The sequence below is a fragment of the Raphanus sativus genome, chromosome 2 (assembly GCF_000801105.2).
Source record: "Raphanus sativus cultivar WK10039 chromosome 2, ASM80110v3, whole genome shotgun sequence".
NCBI classification, from domain to species: domain Eukaryota; kingdom Viridiplantae; phylum Streptophyta; class Magnoliopsida; order Brassicales; family Brassicaceae; genus Raphanus; species Raphanus sativus.
Genome location: NC_079512.1, coordinates 28,838,643 through 28,855,237, shown reverse-complemented (window position 1 = coordinate 28,855,237; position 16,595 = coordinate 28,838,643). Strand labels below are relative to the sequence as shown.

The 16,595-nt window shown below is 35.3% G+C and overlaps 4 protein-coding genes across 4 annotated transcripts; 1 reads left to right on the top strand and 3 right to left on the bottom strand.

The window, feature by feature from the left end:
* The first annotated feature begins 514 nt into the window (after window positions 1-514).
* Window positions 515-2,695, top strand: LOC108840288 (protein FMP32, mitochondrial). The gene is made up of 7 exons (XM_018613122.2): window positions 515-1,090; window positions 1,378-1,509; window positions 1,642-1,701; window positions 1,857-1,933; window positions 2,006-2,062; window positions 2,156-2,222; window positions 2,308-2,695. The coding sequence occupies exons 1-7, from the start codon at window positions 848-850 to the stop codon at window positions 2,425-2,427; spliced, it is 756 nt and encodes a 251-aa protein (XP_018468624.1). The 5' UTR covers window positions 515-847; the 3' UTR covers window positions 2,428-2,695.
* Window positions 2,696-5,063: 2,368 nt separating this feature from the next.
* LOC108827939 (GATA transcription factor 6) lies at window positions 5,064-6,586 on the bottom strand. Its single transcript, XM_018601469.2, has 3 exons — window positions 6,396-6,586; window positions 5,985-6,233; window positions 5,064-5,902 (listed from the first exon to the last, which is right to left on the bottom strand). The coding sequence occupies exons 2-3, from the start codon at window positions 6,228-6,230 to the stop codon at window positions 5,261-5,263; spliced, it is 888 nt and encodes a 295-aa protein (XP_018456971.1). The 5' UTR covers window positions 6,231-6,233; window positions 6,396-6,586; the 3' UTR covers window positions 5,064-5,260.
* Window positions 6,587-7,376: 790 nt separating this feature from the next.
* Window positions 7,377-11,278, bottom strand: LOC108842124 (probable methyltransferase PMT27). The gene is made up of 7 exons (XM_018614947.2): window positions 9,662-11,278; window positions 9,435-9,584; window positions 8,693-9,074; window positions 8,443-8,617; window positions 8,071-8,343; window positions 7,793-7,987; window positions 7,377-7,696 (listed from the first exon to the last, which is right to left on the bottom strand). The coding sequence occupies exons 1-7, from the start codon at window positions 11,009-11,011 to the stop codon at window positions 7,489-7,491; spliced, it is 2,733 nt and encodes a 910-aa protein (XP_018470449.2). The 5' UTR covers window positions 11,012-11,278; the 3' UTR covers window positions 7,377-7,488.
* A 74-nt stretch (window positions 11,279-11,352) lies between these two features.
* Window positions 11,353-12,665, bottom strand: LOC108828996 (E3 ubiquitin-protein ligase UPL4). The gene is made up of 2 exons (XM_018602643.2): window positions 12,224-12,665; window positions 11,353-11,987 (listed from the first exon to the last, which is right to left on the bottom strand). Exon 2 carries the CDS (start codon window positions 11,919-11,921, stop codon window positions 11,427-11,429), a length of 495 nt encoding a protein of 164 aa, XP_018458145.1. The 5' UTR covers window positions 11,922-11,987; window positions 12,224-12,665; the 3' UTR covers window positions 11,353-11,426.
* Window positions 12,666-16,595: the final 3,930 nt, after the last annotated feature.

Below are 16,595 nucleotides of genomic sequence, written 5' to 3'. Positions count from 1 at the left end.
TTACTGTTTATTATTTTCATAGTTTTGATATTTTATTAATAATAAATCATGTTTATTTTATCATCTTAACTTCAAAAACAAAAATAATAATAGATAGATAAACTAAAAGCAAAAGATAATCGCCATTCAAGTTTTCTAAAAGCTACAATCTAAAGCTACATTAAAAACCCCAGAGACACCATTTGTTTGATAGTATAATCAACAAAAACTCAGTTTTTCACTTAACACAATTTTCTTTTGTATTTTTGTCAGCAAAAATGTAAATTTGCGTTTTTACATTTTTTTTTATTCCGCAATTTTTTTAATTGATAAAATACTTGCGGAATACACCATTACGGCGGAAAGTTACAAATCACAGCCCAAGTTTTATATCATTAATATTGTTTTTTAAATAATGTTTGATTAACATGGTCAAGTTGGAGAATTTAGAGATTATTTAGCACATGGGATACAGTGAATATCCAAAGAATAACAACTAGTCATCATGATTTGAGTTAGGGAAACGTGCCAATTATGGAAAGAAAGAAAGAAAGAGAAAAAGGTTGACGTTTTTCTCTATCTATTCTATCGTCGTTAGTCCGTCAGTTTCTTTTGATGGTGCGGAGACGTCTTAGCGATTTTCAATGGGAAGAAGAATAACCAGAGATTAAGAAAAAAACCACAGATAAGAACCTTTCCCACAAGACCCGTCTTCAAAAGTTCTCTTCTTTTCCCCTTTTGACCATCGCATTGCATGCTTTACCCGATTGGGAAGTTTCTTGTTTTATTCCCTCTTTACGCATTCTTACGGATCTAATCTTGTGGGTCACTTGAAACTTAGCGTTCCATTTTCTTTTTTCGTCAATTCATGGCTGCTTACGCGAGTTATCTCCGGTTAGCACGACTTGGGACGAGTCCAGGTGTAAATCTGTCGACTTTCAGATCAATCACTTCTCCAAACCCGACGACATTTGACAGGAGTACTCTGTTCGATCACCACCACCACGACATTCGTTCTTCTCTGTACAGACAACCCCACGCCAGACTCATTTCTCAACTTGTCAAAACCACCAATGGCAAACGTTTGCATCTCGTCGATACACTCGCCTTGGTAAATTAATAACAAAGGCCTGCATTTTTTTTTTACTTGACTGATGGTTTTGCTGAATCTTGAAGATGTTTCGTTTTCTCTGTCTCATTGCTAAAGAAACTCTCTCTTCTTTTTTTTTGATGATTCATCACAATTTTCTCTAACTCTGTTGCTTTTAGAACTCAGAGACAATAGATTGGTTTTGTTCCAGACCGGACTCATCCAATGCACATGCTTCTGGTCGATATGTTTTAGATGTTTTCTTAGAGTCTAATTCAAAGGAGATTATTGGTTATCTGATTTATCAGGTTAGGAGCTTAGAAGCACAAGGACTACCTTCAAAGCAAGCAGAGGCAATAACTGGTGCTATAACTGAAGTTCTGAATGATAGCTTAGGAGTTGTTTCTCAGTTGGTTGTTTGCAAGGGAGAGATGCAGAAGGTAAAGTTTCAAATCTTAAGACTAGCCTCTGTTACTTGATTGATCATTTGGGAAAAGACTCAAGACACCACTTTATATATCTCTGCTTAAAGGCCCGTCTATAAACTTTGATCTTCTTGCTTATTATGGTAGGCTGAAATGACACAGGAATCAAACTTATCCAAGTTCAAAAGTGAAATCAACAGCTCACTGGTAAGCTTTGTTTGTAAAAATTCTACTTTATGAGAGACATTAGACGTGGACTTCTTGGAAAGACCTTATAGCGCCAATAAATTTTTTTTTTTTAATTATTAGTGATGTTTTGATTCCTAAAGATTGTTGGAAAAAATGCTGGTTTCATGTAATAGGACCACCATTTTTCTTTGCTGCAACACGAGAATGAGAAACTCCGCAATGACATTGAGCGAATCCGCACTGATATAAGGTCTGGTCTTTTTTAGAGGGCTTTGGTTTGTTATTGACTCAGTGTGAAGTGACTAAAACAATTACATTGCAGGCATGAGATAGATAAAGTCACTGCAGGACAACGGTTGGACCTGAATCTCGAAAAAGGGTCAGAGAAACCCCCACGCCTACTTCTTTATCTCTTCATTAGAGCACCTTTCTTAGGCTATATGATCTTTATATGGTTCCATGATGGGTACAGGAGGATAAGAGATGAGCTGACAAATCAAAACTCCGAAACCTCTAACCTTACAAACAAGCTTGATCGTGTCAGTATCTCATCTCTAGCTTTACTTGTATTCGTTTTTCTTATGCATGCAACAGAAGTGTTTATATATGTCTCTAATCTTTCAGGAGATTCACACTTTGAGAGCGCAACTGGAAGCGGCCAAGTACGAGGTGATCAAGTATTGTATCGGTACACTTGTCTCCATCTCAGCCGTTGGTCTTGCCGTCCTCCGTATTGTCATGTAACTCCCATAGCTGACCAACTCCAATCATCTTTGCTGCTTTTTTTCAAGTCTAGGATGAAATCTTGGTCTCTGTTCTCTCCATCTTGTGAATTATTCCTATGTTTTAATGTAATTTGATTTCTTTATTACAATATATGACAAAAGAAAGAAAAGTATAACCAATCTTTGAGATTTGAGATCAATGTATATGCTTATGTTTATGCTTATGTATATGAATAGTATAGTACAGTATACATACATTGTTATTTTGTATGTGAAAAGTGTTCTTGAGATTACGAACCAGACGCCAATCATAGATATTCAGAGCCACTTGCCTCCTTTGTGAGAGGGCTCTACTTCATTTTGTCCAAACAAGCCACACAAATTTCATTTTATTGCTTAAGTTTAGGCTCAGATTTAGGCCCATGAGATAGTGTGGCTACGAGTTTGTATTGTATATCCTGACGACATAGATCAATCCAACGGCCAGAGATGCGATGTTGAAAGTAGCCTCAAGAGAATTAAAGGCATGATTCAAGCATGAAATGCATGTGGTGTTACTGTTTGTAATACTTACTAGTTACTAGTTACTACTGCCTTTTCTATATAAAGGTGTTGAATGGAGAGCGGTGGAACCGTAGAATTAAATTAACCGGCACCGCGCATGGATAACGCCAAGATGCGGTTCAAAGGTGAACCGTGTGTGAACTGTGAAGTAAGTTCAAAAACATTTTTTTTAAAGCCTTTGGCTTATCCGAAAGTCTACAAGTTAGGTGAGTTTGGGTTTTGTGTTGACTACTACTTCAATTTTCTTTTTATTTGTAAAGGACTTAATAAACACCATGCAAGATTCTCGCAATATATGTCTTCTATTCAATAGAAGAAGCGTAAAGCTAAACCGAAGGAAATAATGGCAAACTCACATGTATTGTTGGGTCAAGGGATCTCCTTACAATCTTTTGGCACACGACTCGAGAAGAACGTCGCGGAAACAATTTTATCTATTATTTTTGTAACTTTTAAAACCCTACTCAACGAGAATATACAACTTTTATGTGAAAATTGTTCTTTTACGGAACTTCATGATAATGGAACTAACCAATGAACCATAACAACGTAAAAGCTAGAACTGGAGTGTGTGAAAGTGGTTGAGTCGGGTGGAGAAATGCTCATCACGTGACTCCCCACGCCTCTCTTTTTGGTTTTTCATTCTTTTTAAGTTTCAATGAATTATTATCTCTTAGCTTTACCAATTAGTTTATCAACTTTAAGAATAAAGCAATGTTAGTCTTGACCACCAAGAAGAAGAAAACCAATTACTAAAGCAATTCGGTGCATATGAGCCGGTTAAGTGTCAAAAACTAAAGTTAATTTTATTGAGAATGGAAGAGATATCATTAGGAAATTTTTATTTTCGTGTAAACATGTTCCTGTAGTTTCAAATGTGGTACATGCATGCAATCCACGCTTACTTCCATGCTTGGAAAATATGAGTTTCTTTTTAATAATTTGGGTTCAACAATTGTTTAGTAGTTTTTGTATATTTAAATTTTAATTGGTATAGTTTTCTTCATGATATGTAGTATTCATGAAACTATTTTGACTTTAATTAGGCCAACATTAAAAAGCTTAGTCAACTAGAACCAATCGGCGAGTGAACATGTTAGGATTTTAGTGATGCGAGCGGTGGTAATTCGTGCTAATTAATCTCAAGAGATATGCTCAACGAATTATTATATACCATAGGGTCCAAACATTGGCTATATTGCACGTCATAAAGTCGCATTCATTAATCTCCCAAGATATGCAGAGTAATAAATTGGTCAATCAAAGAGTGTGTCCAGTACGTTAATTTGGCAGTTTCAGTTTTTAAGTTTATGCTACGTCAAGAAAGTGATGGCTATTCACTTTCAACAACAATTTTCGAAATGCATAGAGATTTCAAAATGTTAGCTAGGAACTATTAAACTTATAGTAGTAGATTTTTTGGGCATACTAACACGTGTGAGTTTTTCAATTGCAAATACTTATAAAAGTAAATTTATTTATATGAAAAATATTCAAATAAATGAGAGGTTTTAAACATTTTTCTGGCATGACGTTGACTACACAACATGCTGTAATCGGAGGTGTTAAGCACAACGACTGTGAGTCTGTGACAAATAGCACAAGCTTTTATATTAACGAGTTTAATTTCTTATTTTTTTCACCAACGACTTTGATTAGTTTATATAATCCATCATAAAATCGACTTTAATATTTGTAAATAATAACCAACTAATTAATTAATCATCTGTTACTTTTACCAAATCCTTGCCAACCCTACTAAAATCAAGGCGCCTCCCCGCAATTTGGCTTTCCTCATTTTACTTCCAAACATTTATCTTCTATTTATATAGACTTCGATAATTACCACAAGAAATTGTATTTGTATCCGCATTTTCAATATTAGCGTCCACACATTTATATCTTTATAAGGAACAACATCCAATAACGATCATGACGTTGCTGTATCCAATTTAAATGATGCAGAAGATAATGGGCTTGGAATATCCCCATGACAGAGAGGGTTGAAACTCTGAACCGTTTCGTACCCACATTCACATTTTCAAAAGTAAGGTTAAAGTAGATTTTAAAGTTGAACGAAGCAAAAAAAAAAACTGAAATTTAACGCGAAACGAATAATATATAGGGGGATATGATTTTTGAAGTTTTAAAACCTGACCAGTAAAAGAAAAACTTCTGCGACTACCACAGACAGAAAGGTAAAAAAATATGAAAATAACAGTATTTCAGAGCAGTTAATGCTACAACTTAACCGGGTCGGATCATACATCTTCTCTACTTCGGCTTCTTCAAAAACTCTGCACAGCCTGAACCGTCCGGTTCATACCGGACTCATCAACATCGGTGGACATCTCCTTTTTCTGACGCATCTCAATGACTTTACGGTGGTGGTTCGAATGCAATTCGCTCGAGAAAGTCGGGCTGCAAGCGGGTCTATATTCGGGTAATAACCGACCCGACTTGAAACGCACCCCACACGCATTGCAAAGCGTCTTCGCTCCCAAAGGCCCTGCTCTCCACTGCGGCGTTTTCTGAACGCCACAGTGGCTACACCGCCGCGTCTGCGTCTGACCACCGCCGTTTTCCCTAACACTCTTCTTCTTCTTCGCCTTCTTCTGTCTTTTTACCGCTTCCTCGTCGAGAAACTCAGCTCCGGAGAGCCACAGAGGAGTCGAAGGGTTGGACGAGGAGGACGAACTGGAAGACGAGTCGGTTAGCGACGGGGAACCGAGAGACCAAACACTGACTCCGGTTCTGGGTCGTTTGGTTCTATTTTTAACCGGAAGAGGGGCTTTGAAACACAGACCCTCGTTAACCGGTGTTACAGGGTGTCTCCGGTCCCCGGTTAACCAAACCGGTTTCTTCGTCGGAGCGGAATAAGAATCCTCTACGAAATTGGATAACCATTCGAGCTCCGCTAAATCATCCGTCTAATAACAGAGAGAAATTAATTAGAAATTAGTTCCAATCTCGGAGAGATATCTGAGGAGGGAGACAAAACCGGATAATTACCGGTACGGCGAGCTCGCTGCCAAAATCTTCTTCACAGGCGGTGGAGGATAATTCGTTGGTCCGGTTAAGGGTAATTTCGTCATCATTCAAGGAAACAGAGACTCCTCCTGCCTTCGGTTTAGTTTCATCCTCAACGAAAACGTCGTCGTTTGAGAAGTCAAGCAAGTCGTCGACTGAGAAATCGTCGGTGGCGACGGGTTTCTCCTTCCGGTTAATGTTCTTCAACGAGAGTTCAACACTTTCCATTTCCTAACAAAAAAAACCCAGAAATTATAGAGAACGCGCAAAAGAGACACAAGACAAAAAAAAACGAACAGAAAGTTTCATCCTTTTCATGTCAATTTGAAAACTTGTCGTAAACAATGTGACGAGGAGTAAACCGTCTGAGAATTCGAGAAGAACTGGGAATACCTGAGAGTGAGGGAGAGATGTCGGTGAAGGAAGAGAGAAAGAGATGATGAAGTGGTGGTGTGAACTACAAGAAGAGGTTTGAGTTTGGTAAAAGCATTGAATATGATGATATTATGATACTAGTGCCCAGGGCCCTCTCTACTCATAAAAGTATGCATATAATACATATGTGCAGCGTTGAGAATACTTTTTGTAAATTTCAAAGCGTTACTGAGGGGGATGGTAGAGAACTAGAGATGATCCAAAACGATACGGTGCCGTTTTGGGATACGGAAGTAGTATCAAAGTTTTTAGTTGGGCTGGCCGGCCTATCTAGTTATCACGACTTTGGACGCCTCGTTAAGCCCGTTCAAATTTTATTCAAAAGTTAATTGTCTTCAGTTCCACCAAATAAGAATAATTATGACATTTGTTGATAGCACAATAAAATGGTCAAATTGTGAAGCAGAAATAAAATGATCTTTCAAAAAAAATCTAAATTCTTTTTATCAGAAATTTATGTTTTAAATAATATAATGCAAATCTAAAATCTCTAATTTATTGATGTTTCCGTCTTTAAGAACACCATGAAATGCTTGTATTATTAGTATTAATAATTTGTCTGTAATTTAGTTAAAAGTTAAATTTTGAATCACAAAAGTAATATAAACCAATAACAATACAACATGTGTACAAGGGGTATCTCCATTTTTTGTCGTGGTTGGTTGGAGAGATACGTTTATTTTCTGACACACCTTTTGTAATATTTTTATTTGTTTAATAATTAGAATCGTTTGCTCAGAAAAAAAAATTAGTATCTATACTAAATTCCACCATTGGAAGTGAGCCAGAAAAGGTTATGTAACTAGTGAATGAGTCATAGTCATAGAAGTGACATGAGAAGAGCATAACCATGTTATGTATATTATCAAGTATGAGTTGAGAAAAATGTTCTAATTAGTCTATAGTTCAAGAAGACAAACAACTATTGCTCGTAGTTGACAATTTTTAAATCAAATTCTAGAAACATGAAATAAGTTTTGGCCACAAATAAATGTATATTATATAACGCTGCTTCAGTTGCAGATTCCATAAATACTATCTTCTTAATATTTCAGGGAGAAGTATCTGGTCTCCAGAATCCTTTTTGCGCACTCAATATTCCTTCTTGGTGCTTAGAGAAGGTAAGATGAACATCCCAGTGCAATGACTTCAACATATTCTCTATTTCTCTTATCACATTGGCTTCATCACGTACTATTAATTTACCTCCTGGTCTTACTATTCTATCCACTTCTGCCATTACTGGAACAAGGTTGCACCTTCAAAATCATTAAAAAGGAGATCATTTTTTTCAATTTATGTCAGGATTTCTGATGAAAATAGCCAAAAGAGGTGGAAAAGACTTAAGCTTGTACCTTGGTCTCAACTTGGAGAAGAGATGATCTGCATGCAAGAGATCATAACTCCGAGGGTATGTGCTAAAAGATTCACACCAATCATGATATATTCCGAACAAGCCTCTCTCGTAGATTATCGGTAACGTATCTGGTGAATTAATGTTCACTACATTCATGACCCACACTTGCAAGTCCTTTAGAGCTGCTGCGAACCTGTTTGCATGTTTTAACATAAATTGGAAACAAAGCTTTAGTTTTGGTGACTGAGCTGTATTTGTTTCATCTCTAATGCTTACCCTCCATAGACAGCTCGCATGTCCATTACATTCCTCACATTAGACCAGCTGATTCCTATCTCGTTCATGTATACTTTGCTAACAACGTGCTTCCAGTGTTCATAATCTGTAGTGAAGTCTCGAGGAGCTGGTTTTCCATAGATCCCCATTTGAGAGCTGTTTAGCCAGTAAGGAGGTGTTTGAAGCCGACGTGGCCAGTTCACAGGCCACTTGCTCCCTCTCTCGACCACATTGGTGGGCACTTTATGCATGCATGCTTGTAGCGGTACGTACCTGAAATTATCATTTATGCATTAGATTTCTTTCTTCTGTTATGTCATTATTTACTTTTTAACTTCTCGCTATTTTTACATATTATGGAAATAGTCATACCAGGCTGCATTTGCATCATCGTTATTTTTGCACATGGGAGGTCTGTTTCGCTTTCGTTTCTCATAACATTCATTCGTGGTAGGTTTCTGGTAGATAGCAGCACCAACACCATTGAGTTTATCCTTGTTGATTGTCACAAGTTCCCAACACATGGATTTTGTCAACGCAGACATCTCTACATAACTCAAAAACATGTCAGCTTCATTGAAACAAACAAAGAAACGAGAACACTTTTTAGTTCAAACCATACCTTTCCAGATTTGAACATCTTCTTCGAGCGTCTGGTAGACTGGTGTTGCTGACCAGACAAAATAACCTCCTGGACGAAGCATCCTATTCAGTTCTAGAAGAAGCATACCACCTTCATTATGCCAAGGGACTCTACAACGTGCACAGTGGATAATGTCAAACACTCTACTTGGGAATGGTAATCTTTTAGAGCCCATCACCGCAGAGATTGCTGGGATCTTTCTTTCAAGAGCAAACTGGACCTGAGCTTCATGTTCATCTTTTGGTGCAAGTGACATGGCTATAACATCTCTTTCAAATAAGAAACCACCAAAGCTGGCCACTCCACATCCAACATCTAATACAACTCTAGTACGTTTACCCCACGCAATGTTTTTCCAAGCCTGCCATAGGAGAAAAAATAGGCATTAGATTTACAAAAAACTTAGATAGCACATAAAATGCTGTGACAAAAATAGCATCCGAAAAGAAAAATCCTCAAAATAACATTAATTAAAATGTAAAAATGACCAAATTACTCCAAATCATGAAATTTTTACCTTTACTCCTAAATATGAAGCTAAAACCATAATCAATAAATCCAAACGCAATATAAAATTTTTAAAAAATCTTTTTAAAATTTTATGTAATGCTATTTTGGTCTTTCTTACTGTGTGCTATTTTTTGAACAAACAAATATTTTAGTGTTATCCTATATTCTCAACTTTATATATAATATTTGGTGTAGTTTTGAATGAATTAACCTGCTGAAGGAAATCGATATAGTGGAGAGCTCCATGGATGAACTGTGTTCCACCTCCGGGAAACGTTAAGAACTCTCCAGTGACTTTCACCCAGTTCTGATGTCCTTTCACCTCTGCTAGCTTTGTGTGTGGGACGTTGTGGTACCATATCTACTAGATCACATGAAACTTAACTTGTATCCATCATTTACTTAAAAGGAAAAATTTATTTGGATAAAATATTTGACCTTATCTCTGCTTTCTGGCCACTTGATGGACTCCTTATATCCTTCTGGGAGGGAGACAAGACACGTTGGTGGGTCTTCAGGGCAATGCCTCTCTCTGTGCTCAAAATGTCTTCTACTCGTTAGTTTCTTTATAGCTGCTTCGTTGTCTAGGCATGGTATATAATCATAACCTGCAGTTTCATTGCACAACTCCCATGCCTTTCCAACCATAATACTCTCTATGGTATTTGATTCTCTTGTCTGTCTTTGTTTCTCGTCTTTAGATTCTGTTGCCTGACTCTTCCATGACTTTTGTGATTCTGCTGATTCTTTTGGTATTCCAGAACCAAACCCGCTCGTTTCTGAACTCTCTTGTCTTTTCTCATCTTTTGGCTCTTCTTGCTGTTGCTCCACATTGTCTTCCTTTGTAGTGTTTTGTTCTTCTTTGCTTCCGCTTTCGTCTTCTGTTGTGTTCTGTTCTTCTTGTTGTCCGTTCTCATCCTTTATGCTCTTCTGCTCCTTTTCGTTTTCTTCACTAGTTGTGTTGTTCTCTATGTTTTCCTCCTTACCTGAGTTTTGATCGTCTTGTTGTTGTTGTTGTTGTTGTTGTTGCTGTCCGTTTTCTTCATTCTTTGAGTTCTCTGATGTACCTCCCTGCTCCACCTCCATTGGTTGTTCTTCTTTGGTTTTATCCGTGTATGTCACTTCTGCGTTTGAATCCTGATCTTTCTTTCCTTGTTCCACGTCCTGCAACTCTTTCCCTTGTCCTTGCTCTTGCTCTTGCTCTTGCTCTTGTGTTCCTTTGTTGTTACCTGTTTGGGACCCAGAGTCTTCGTCGCGTTGCTCCTTCTGTTCCTTCTCAAACTCCTTGACCACATTTTTCACCTGACCCTCATCACTCTCTTGCGTCATCTTATTGTCCGTGGCGTTATCGCTTTCTTTCTCCTCAGGAATCTTTTCATTATCCTGTTGTGTCTCTTGGTTTTGAGTCTCTCTTTGTCCCTCGTCTCTTGCCTTTGAGCTCGTCTTTTCACTCTTCTCTTTAGCTGCCTTTTGCTGTTCGTATTCAGACTTTATGGCGTCGTCTGGAAGCTTTCCCGGATTGTCCTCATACGTTGGATGCTCATCAGGCTCTTGTCTTGTTGGTTCGGGTTCATCGTTAGTGTTTGAAGAGGCAGACACATCAGCCCTCTCCGTCTCTGATATAACCGTTCTTGTGTTGGCTTCTGAGATCTGTGGTGGAATAATGGAGTTGGAAGAAAGCATCCAGACACCGATGACACATAGAGCCACAAAGACGACCATTGTAATGGTCGACCCATAAGACGACGAAGAAGAGCGTTTGTTTGCACGTCCCTTTCCAAATGCCATTTTTTTTTCTTGCTTGTGTGGTGAAAGAAAGAAAAAGAAAAAGATGGAGAAGAGACAAAATAAATGAAGGAGTGAAATGGAAGTTGAAGGAAGTAAAAATAGAAGAAAAAAGGAAAAGAAAAGAGAGGTTGTGAAGAGAGAAGACTGAATCAAAGATCCAACAGAGTCGGATATGCATGGGACTTTGAGTATTGTCTCTGTCTAATATTAGTTTATGGTCTCTGTCTCTCATGTTTTGTCCATTAAAGAATTATTAGAGCAACATTATTGCTGGGACTTTTATTTGAGTCCTTAGATTTTTTTATTATTATTACTATAGTTAAGGACAATGTTAAGAGATTTAAGCAAAGAGGTGATTATTGCTGGGACATTTTGTAGTCTCTTAGGTTAATAATGGATTTGATTCTATATACAATCAAGCGAACATCACACGAGAATGGAACAAGACATAAAACATTTTACTAAGATATACATTTTGACAAGGCACCAATCTCATTAACATCAACCTTAACACTCCCAATGGCACCTGTGTGACGTATGCTGAATCGACTTCTTCACACTCTGATCCATTGCTCTCATTCTTAGCCAACTTAACAAGCACCTGCGAGAGCACGTCGGCCATCACGCTGGACAGAGAGTCCTCAGTACAGAAAGACAACACTTCGCACAGCTCCGTAAGAACTGCAGAGAAGGATCCGTAGTCCTCATCCTCCTCCCTTTCCTGTTCTGCATCTGAATGACTCGAAGGAGGAGAAGCAGACGAAGAAGTATCCATGTCAGCGTCAGTGTTCTCACGTCCTGTGGTACCATTGGCTTGAGCCTGAACAGAGGAGCCACCAGATGTGCTCGGCCTGAAATCCTGAGAGTTGCAAGCTCTCTTATCGGCTGGTGGCTCCTCCACTACCTCCATTCGTTTCTGTCATCTGTTCTCCATCACTTTTTGATCTTCTTACAAATTAAATTATGTAACTTCAACCTGCACCACAAACAACCAAAGGATCAAAAAAAAATCAAGTCTTTATGCTTTCCCAATTACAAACAAAAGGTTTTAGCAGCTAAGAGGCAATCAATATCCCAAAGTCAGTAATTCTAATTAAACACAGTTAATCCTCAGGAATCAACAACATACATAGACGATCATTATCATAGTGAATCAAAACAAGCACACAGAGACGCTTTCACTGAAGAGAACAAAAACATATAAAATCCCACTTGTGTGACGTATGCTGAATCGACTTCTTCACGCTCTGAAACGCGCAGTGAAACATCACCATCGTGTCCTCCTTCCGATACTTCCCTTCCGAGAAACACCGTCCGACTCTCTGGAGCACGATAGCCGCCGCCGTCGTCGCGTTATCAACCAGCGACACCTCGTTGGCGTTGATCAGGTCGCGAGGAGTCCGCGGCGGAGACCGTTGAAGCAGAACTCGTCAGGTTGGCGGAGGAACCGGATAGGGAGAAGATGAATTTGATTTGGATATAGCAAAGCGTCTTTGCTTTACAAGAATGGAACACCCAATTGCAGGCTGCCAGGTAGCACATGTAGCACATAAGGACCATGGTGAAAACTTCTTAATTAAGGACTGTGGTGGTTCGTTTCTTCCATATTTCAGTCTTTTTGATTTAATTTTAGGCCCATAATTGCTAAGAACTGACCCTAAGGACAGCGATAATTATGCTCTTACACCCCATGTAAATGTTAAAACTTGACAAGATTTGTTTTAAATTATTATTTTGGCATAATATTAGGCACCAATTATTGAGAGATATTCTTAAATCGAACCTTTTAAAATGTGAATCATCGACACAACTCAGGGGGCATGGGAACACGGTTCTCACTTAGATAATTAATCTATGTAATGTAAAGCTTTTGTTTTTCATTACAGACTCAATCAACTCCGGTTGTAAGCTAAAAGAATATGTTAAATTAATTCAACCAAAAAAATATGCTAGCTATATTTTTTTGGTTGAATTAATTTAACATATTTTCAAAATGAGAATATAAATAATAATAATAATATTTAATTCATTTTTAAACACTTCTAAAAAATACTGTTGGTCAACTAAATTATTATTGAAATTTAAACGGATAAAATATATAATTCGTGAGACATTTAAATTTAGCGGCCGACGTTTACTTTGAAGTTTGGTTTTAGTTTTAGAATTGTAGTAACTACTATATACATAGGAGGTCCTACAAGGGTGTGTTTCAATTTAGATTATACTAGTGTTATCTCCCGCTGCGGAGCACAGAGACAGCCCTTGGACCAAGCCAAGGAAACCACTGCTTCCGGCCGTTTTATTATACATATTATTTCGGCCACATTTTCACAAAATCTCCCTGTAGTCTAGTGGTAAACCATGAAGTATAAAGACTTCCATACACCAACCCCGGGTTCGAAGCCCTACTAACACGGCCGATTTTTTATAATTTGCTTCTGGTCCTAATTTTCCTAAGACCGGCTCTGGCGGAGCACTGGACTATGTATATATACTCAATATAACTTATTTAGAATTTACAAACTTATCTAGAATTTACAGTGATTTTCTTTTTATTTTGATCTTTTTCAGAAAAGTTAAAAGCTTGTTGTTTATGTCTTACGACAGTAATAAGAATCCAGAATGAACATAAAAAATATTGATCTCTTTTCCAAAACAAAACAAAAATCATTGCATGTGAGAAACAAACATAAAGCATATTTTTCATAATCTAAAATACAATTTTGTAGATAGTTAAATACTCAATCTGTTTCATAATAAGTATCATTTTAATATTTTATTTTTGCTACACAAAAAGTATCACTTTACAATTTTAATACAAATTACTAGATTTTGACACGCCCTTCTAAGGGCGGGTATAACTTTTTTTTACATTTTTTATAAATTTAATTTTTATATTTATGTTTTTTTTTTACGTTTTTTCATTATATAATATCAATATACTAAAACAGAAATATGACCTATTGATATATGTGTAGTCAAATTATTTTACGATAATTATTAAAAACTCTTATTAATAATTTAAAGAAATATTATACAAAGAAAAATATAAATATGATTAAAAACATAAATATAAAAATTAAATTTCTAAAATATGTAAAACAAAAAAATATACCAACTCTTTTAAAGGCGAATCCGAATCTAGTCAATACTATTAAAATAGAAACATAACATATTGATATATGGATGGTAAAACTATTTTAATACAATGATTAAAACCTCCTATTAATTATCTAAGCGAAATGTTATACAATGAAAAACACAAATATGACTAAAACATATAAATATAAAAATTAAATTTCTATAAAACTAAAAAATATAAAAAGGCGGGTCCAAATGTAGAAATCTATTTAAAACCCTTTAAACTAAAATCTGTAGAATATCGGATCATGATAATAATTTTAATTTTAATTTTAGTTGTTTAGTTTTAGTTTTAATTTTATTTTTTAAAGAAACATAATTTTTATGTTTGTGTGTTTGTATAATCATATTCTATATGATATGAATTTAATAGAATAGATAAGTTTTGTAAGTATGTACATGTATCATATGGTAAGGCTTCGTCTTTTTGTCAATATTCAGTCCAAATTATTTGTTTTTTTTATTTGAACATAAAAACAGGAATATAGGGAAGTTACGAACGGTTAACAATATTCGAAGCCCAAATTATCGTTTCATATGCCGAGGAAAGTTACGAACGGTTAACAATGCTCTAAAGGACCTTTTATTAATTGGTCATACATGATAATTAATAGAATAGATTTTGACCCGCCCTTAAAAGGGCGGGTAAATTTTTTGTTTTACATTTTTAAAAGTTTAATTTTTATATTTGTGTTTTTAATTATTTTTGTTTTTAATTTGTATAATATCTTTTTAAAATGATTTATAAGAGGCTTTAATAATTATAATCTTTGTATAATATCTTTTTAGCCAGTTACGTGATTAATGACCATGATTAAGAAATTAAGAAATATAATTATGCAGTAATGGGCGTTCACAAAAAATACGATATCAAATCATATTGAATCATACGCCCTTTTGGGCCGTTACGTGATTAATAGCCAGTTACGTGATTTGGCAGTTATATTAATACAAAAAGGTATATTAAAGATGTATTTAGTGGCAGTTATAAAAATTAAAAAGTGGACATAACTCCATATTGATCCGCTCTTAAAAGGGCGGGTATATTTGTTATTTTATATTTTAAAAAGTTTTAGTATTTATATTTATATTTCTATTTTAGTCATGTTTTTTTTTCATTGTATAACAATGATATTTTTTTAAATGATTAATAAAATCTTTTAATAATTGTGTTAAAATAGTTAGATATATCAATAGGTCATGTTTTTGTTTTAGTAGTATTGATTTTAACAAAGTATAGTTACAATTTTTTTAGTAATCAAGTTAGCAATTATATAGATACAATTATATGTTTTTCAATAAACTTTCATGATTTGATTTCATATATGATTTACATAACATTTGAATAGAGTGTTTAGCAAATAGAATGATAAATTGAGAAGAGTAAATAATCATACAAATTTGCATAAAACCAAAAAAGATGTATTTTTATAAAACATAACCGTTGCTTTGTTAAAAAGAATCATAACAACTGCCATATATAAAACGTTTTTTGACGAAGTGGATCCGTTAACTAAGGAGATAAAATAAAAATGTTATTAAAACATATATAAATTATTAATGATGGACATCACTTTTATCAATAGGTCATGCTGAAGAATTAATAGAATAGATATTTATTTTCAACTGAAAATTAATTATAAATTGCATTGATTTTATAAATATTTTTATTTATCTCAAATAATATTTGTCAGAGAAATGTAATTAAAAACAACTTAAATATATTTTCGTCACTTTCTTAATCTTTGTGAAAAAATATCAAAATAACATTTATATAGAAACGGAGGGAGTAGTATATTTTGTTGTTTTTGATTTTCATATCTAGATATTTTTTCCTTTAGTTGTATCTTTTACATTTCTTATTTTCAATGTTATATTATCTCCCACCTTTTTGTTTCTAAGAAAATACAAGAAAATATACATATATATATATATATATATATCTCGAGCAGTAAATAAACAAAATAATATCACCGTATTACCTTAATCTAAACACATAAACAAAAAAAAAGGAAGACCAACCTGATTAAGTTAGGCTTTTATCAGCATAATTCCTCTATCGCCCGAGTTTCTTAAGCTCTATTTGTTGTTTTCTAGTTATCATCAAATTTTGTTTTTCTAGTGGCGCGTCTCAGGTCATTTAAGGGTCTTGTATCTGTGATTTAAGGTGAGTCTCTCTTACTCTTCTTCACTGAATTATCACCACCACACAAAATAAGCATATTCCAGCAAATCGATAATTGATTTAGTCAATTTTGTTTACGTTTATCAATTTCACCATAATATATGTAGCTCATTAGATTTTTTATTTATTTATTTATCACACTTTAGAAAGAGCTGAGAGATGTTACAAAAAAACTTAGGAATTGGAGATTTCTGAAAGCAAGTAGAGATGAATTTATTGACGTTGTAGAAAACTAGAAATGTTAACTATTGCAAAAAT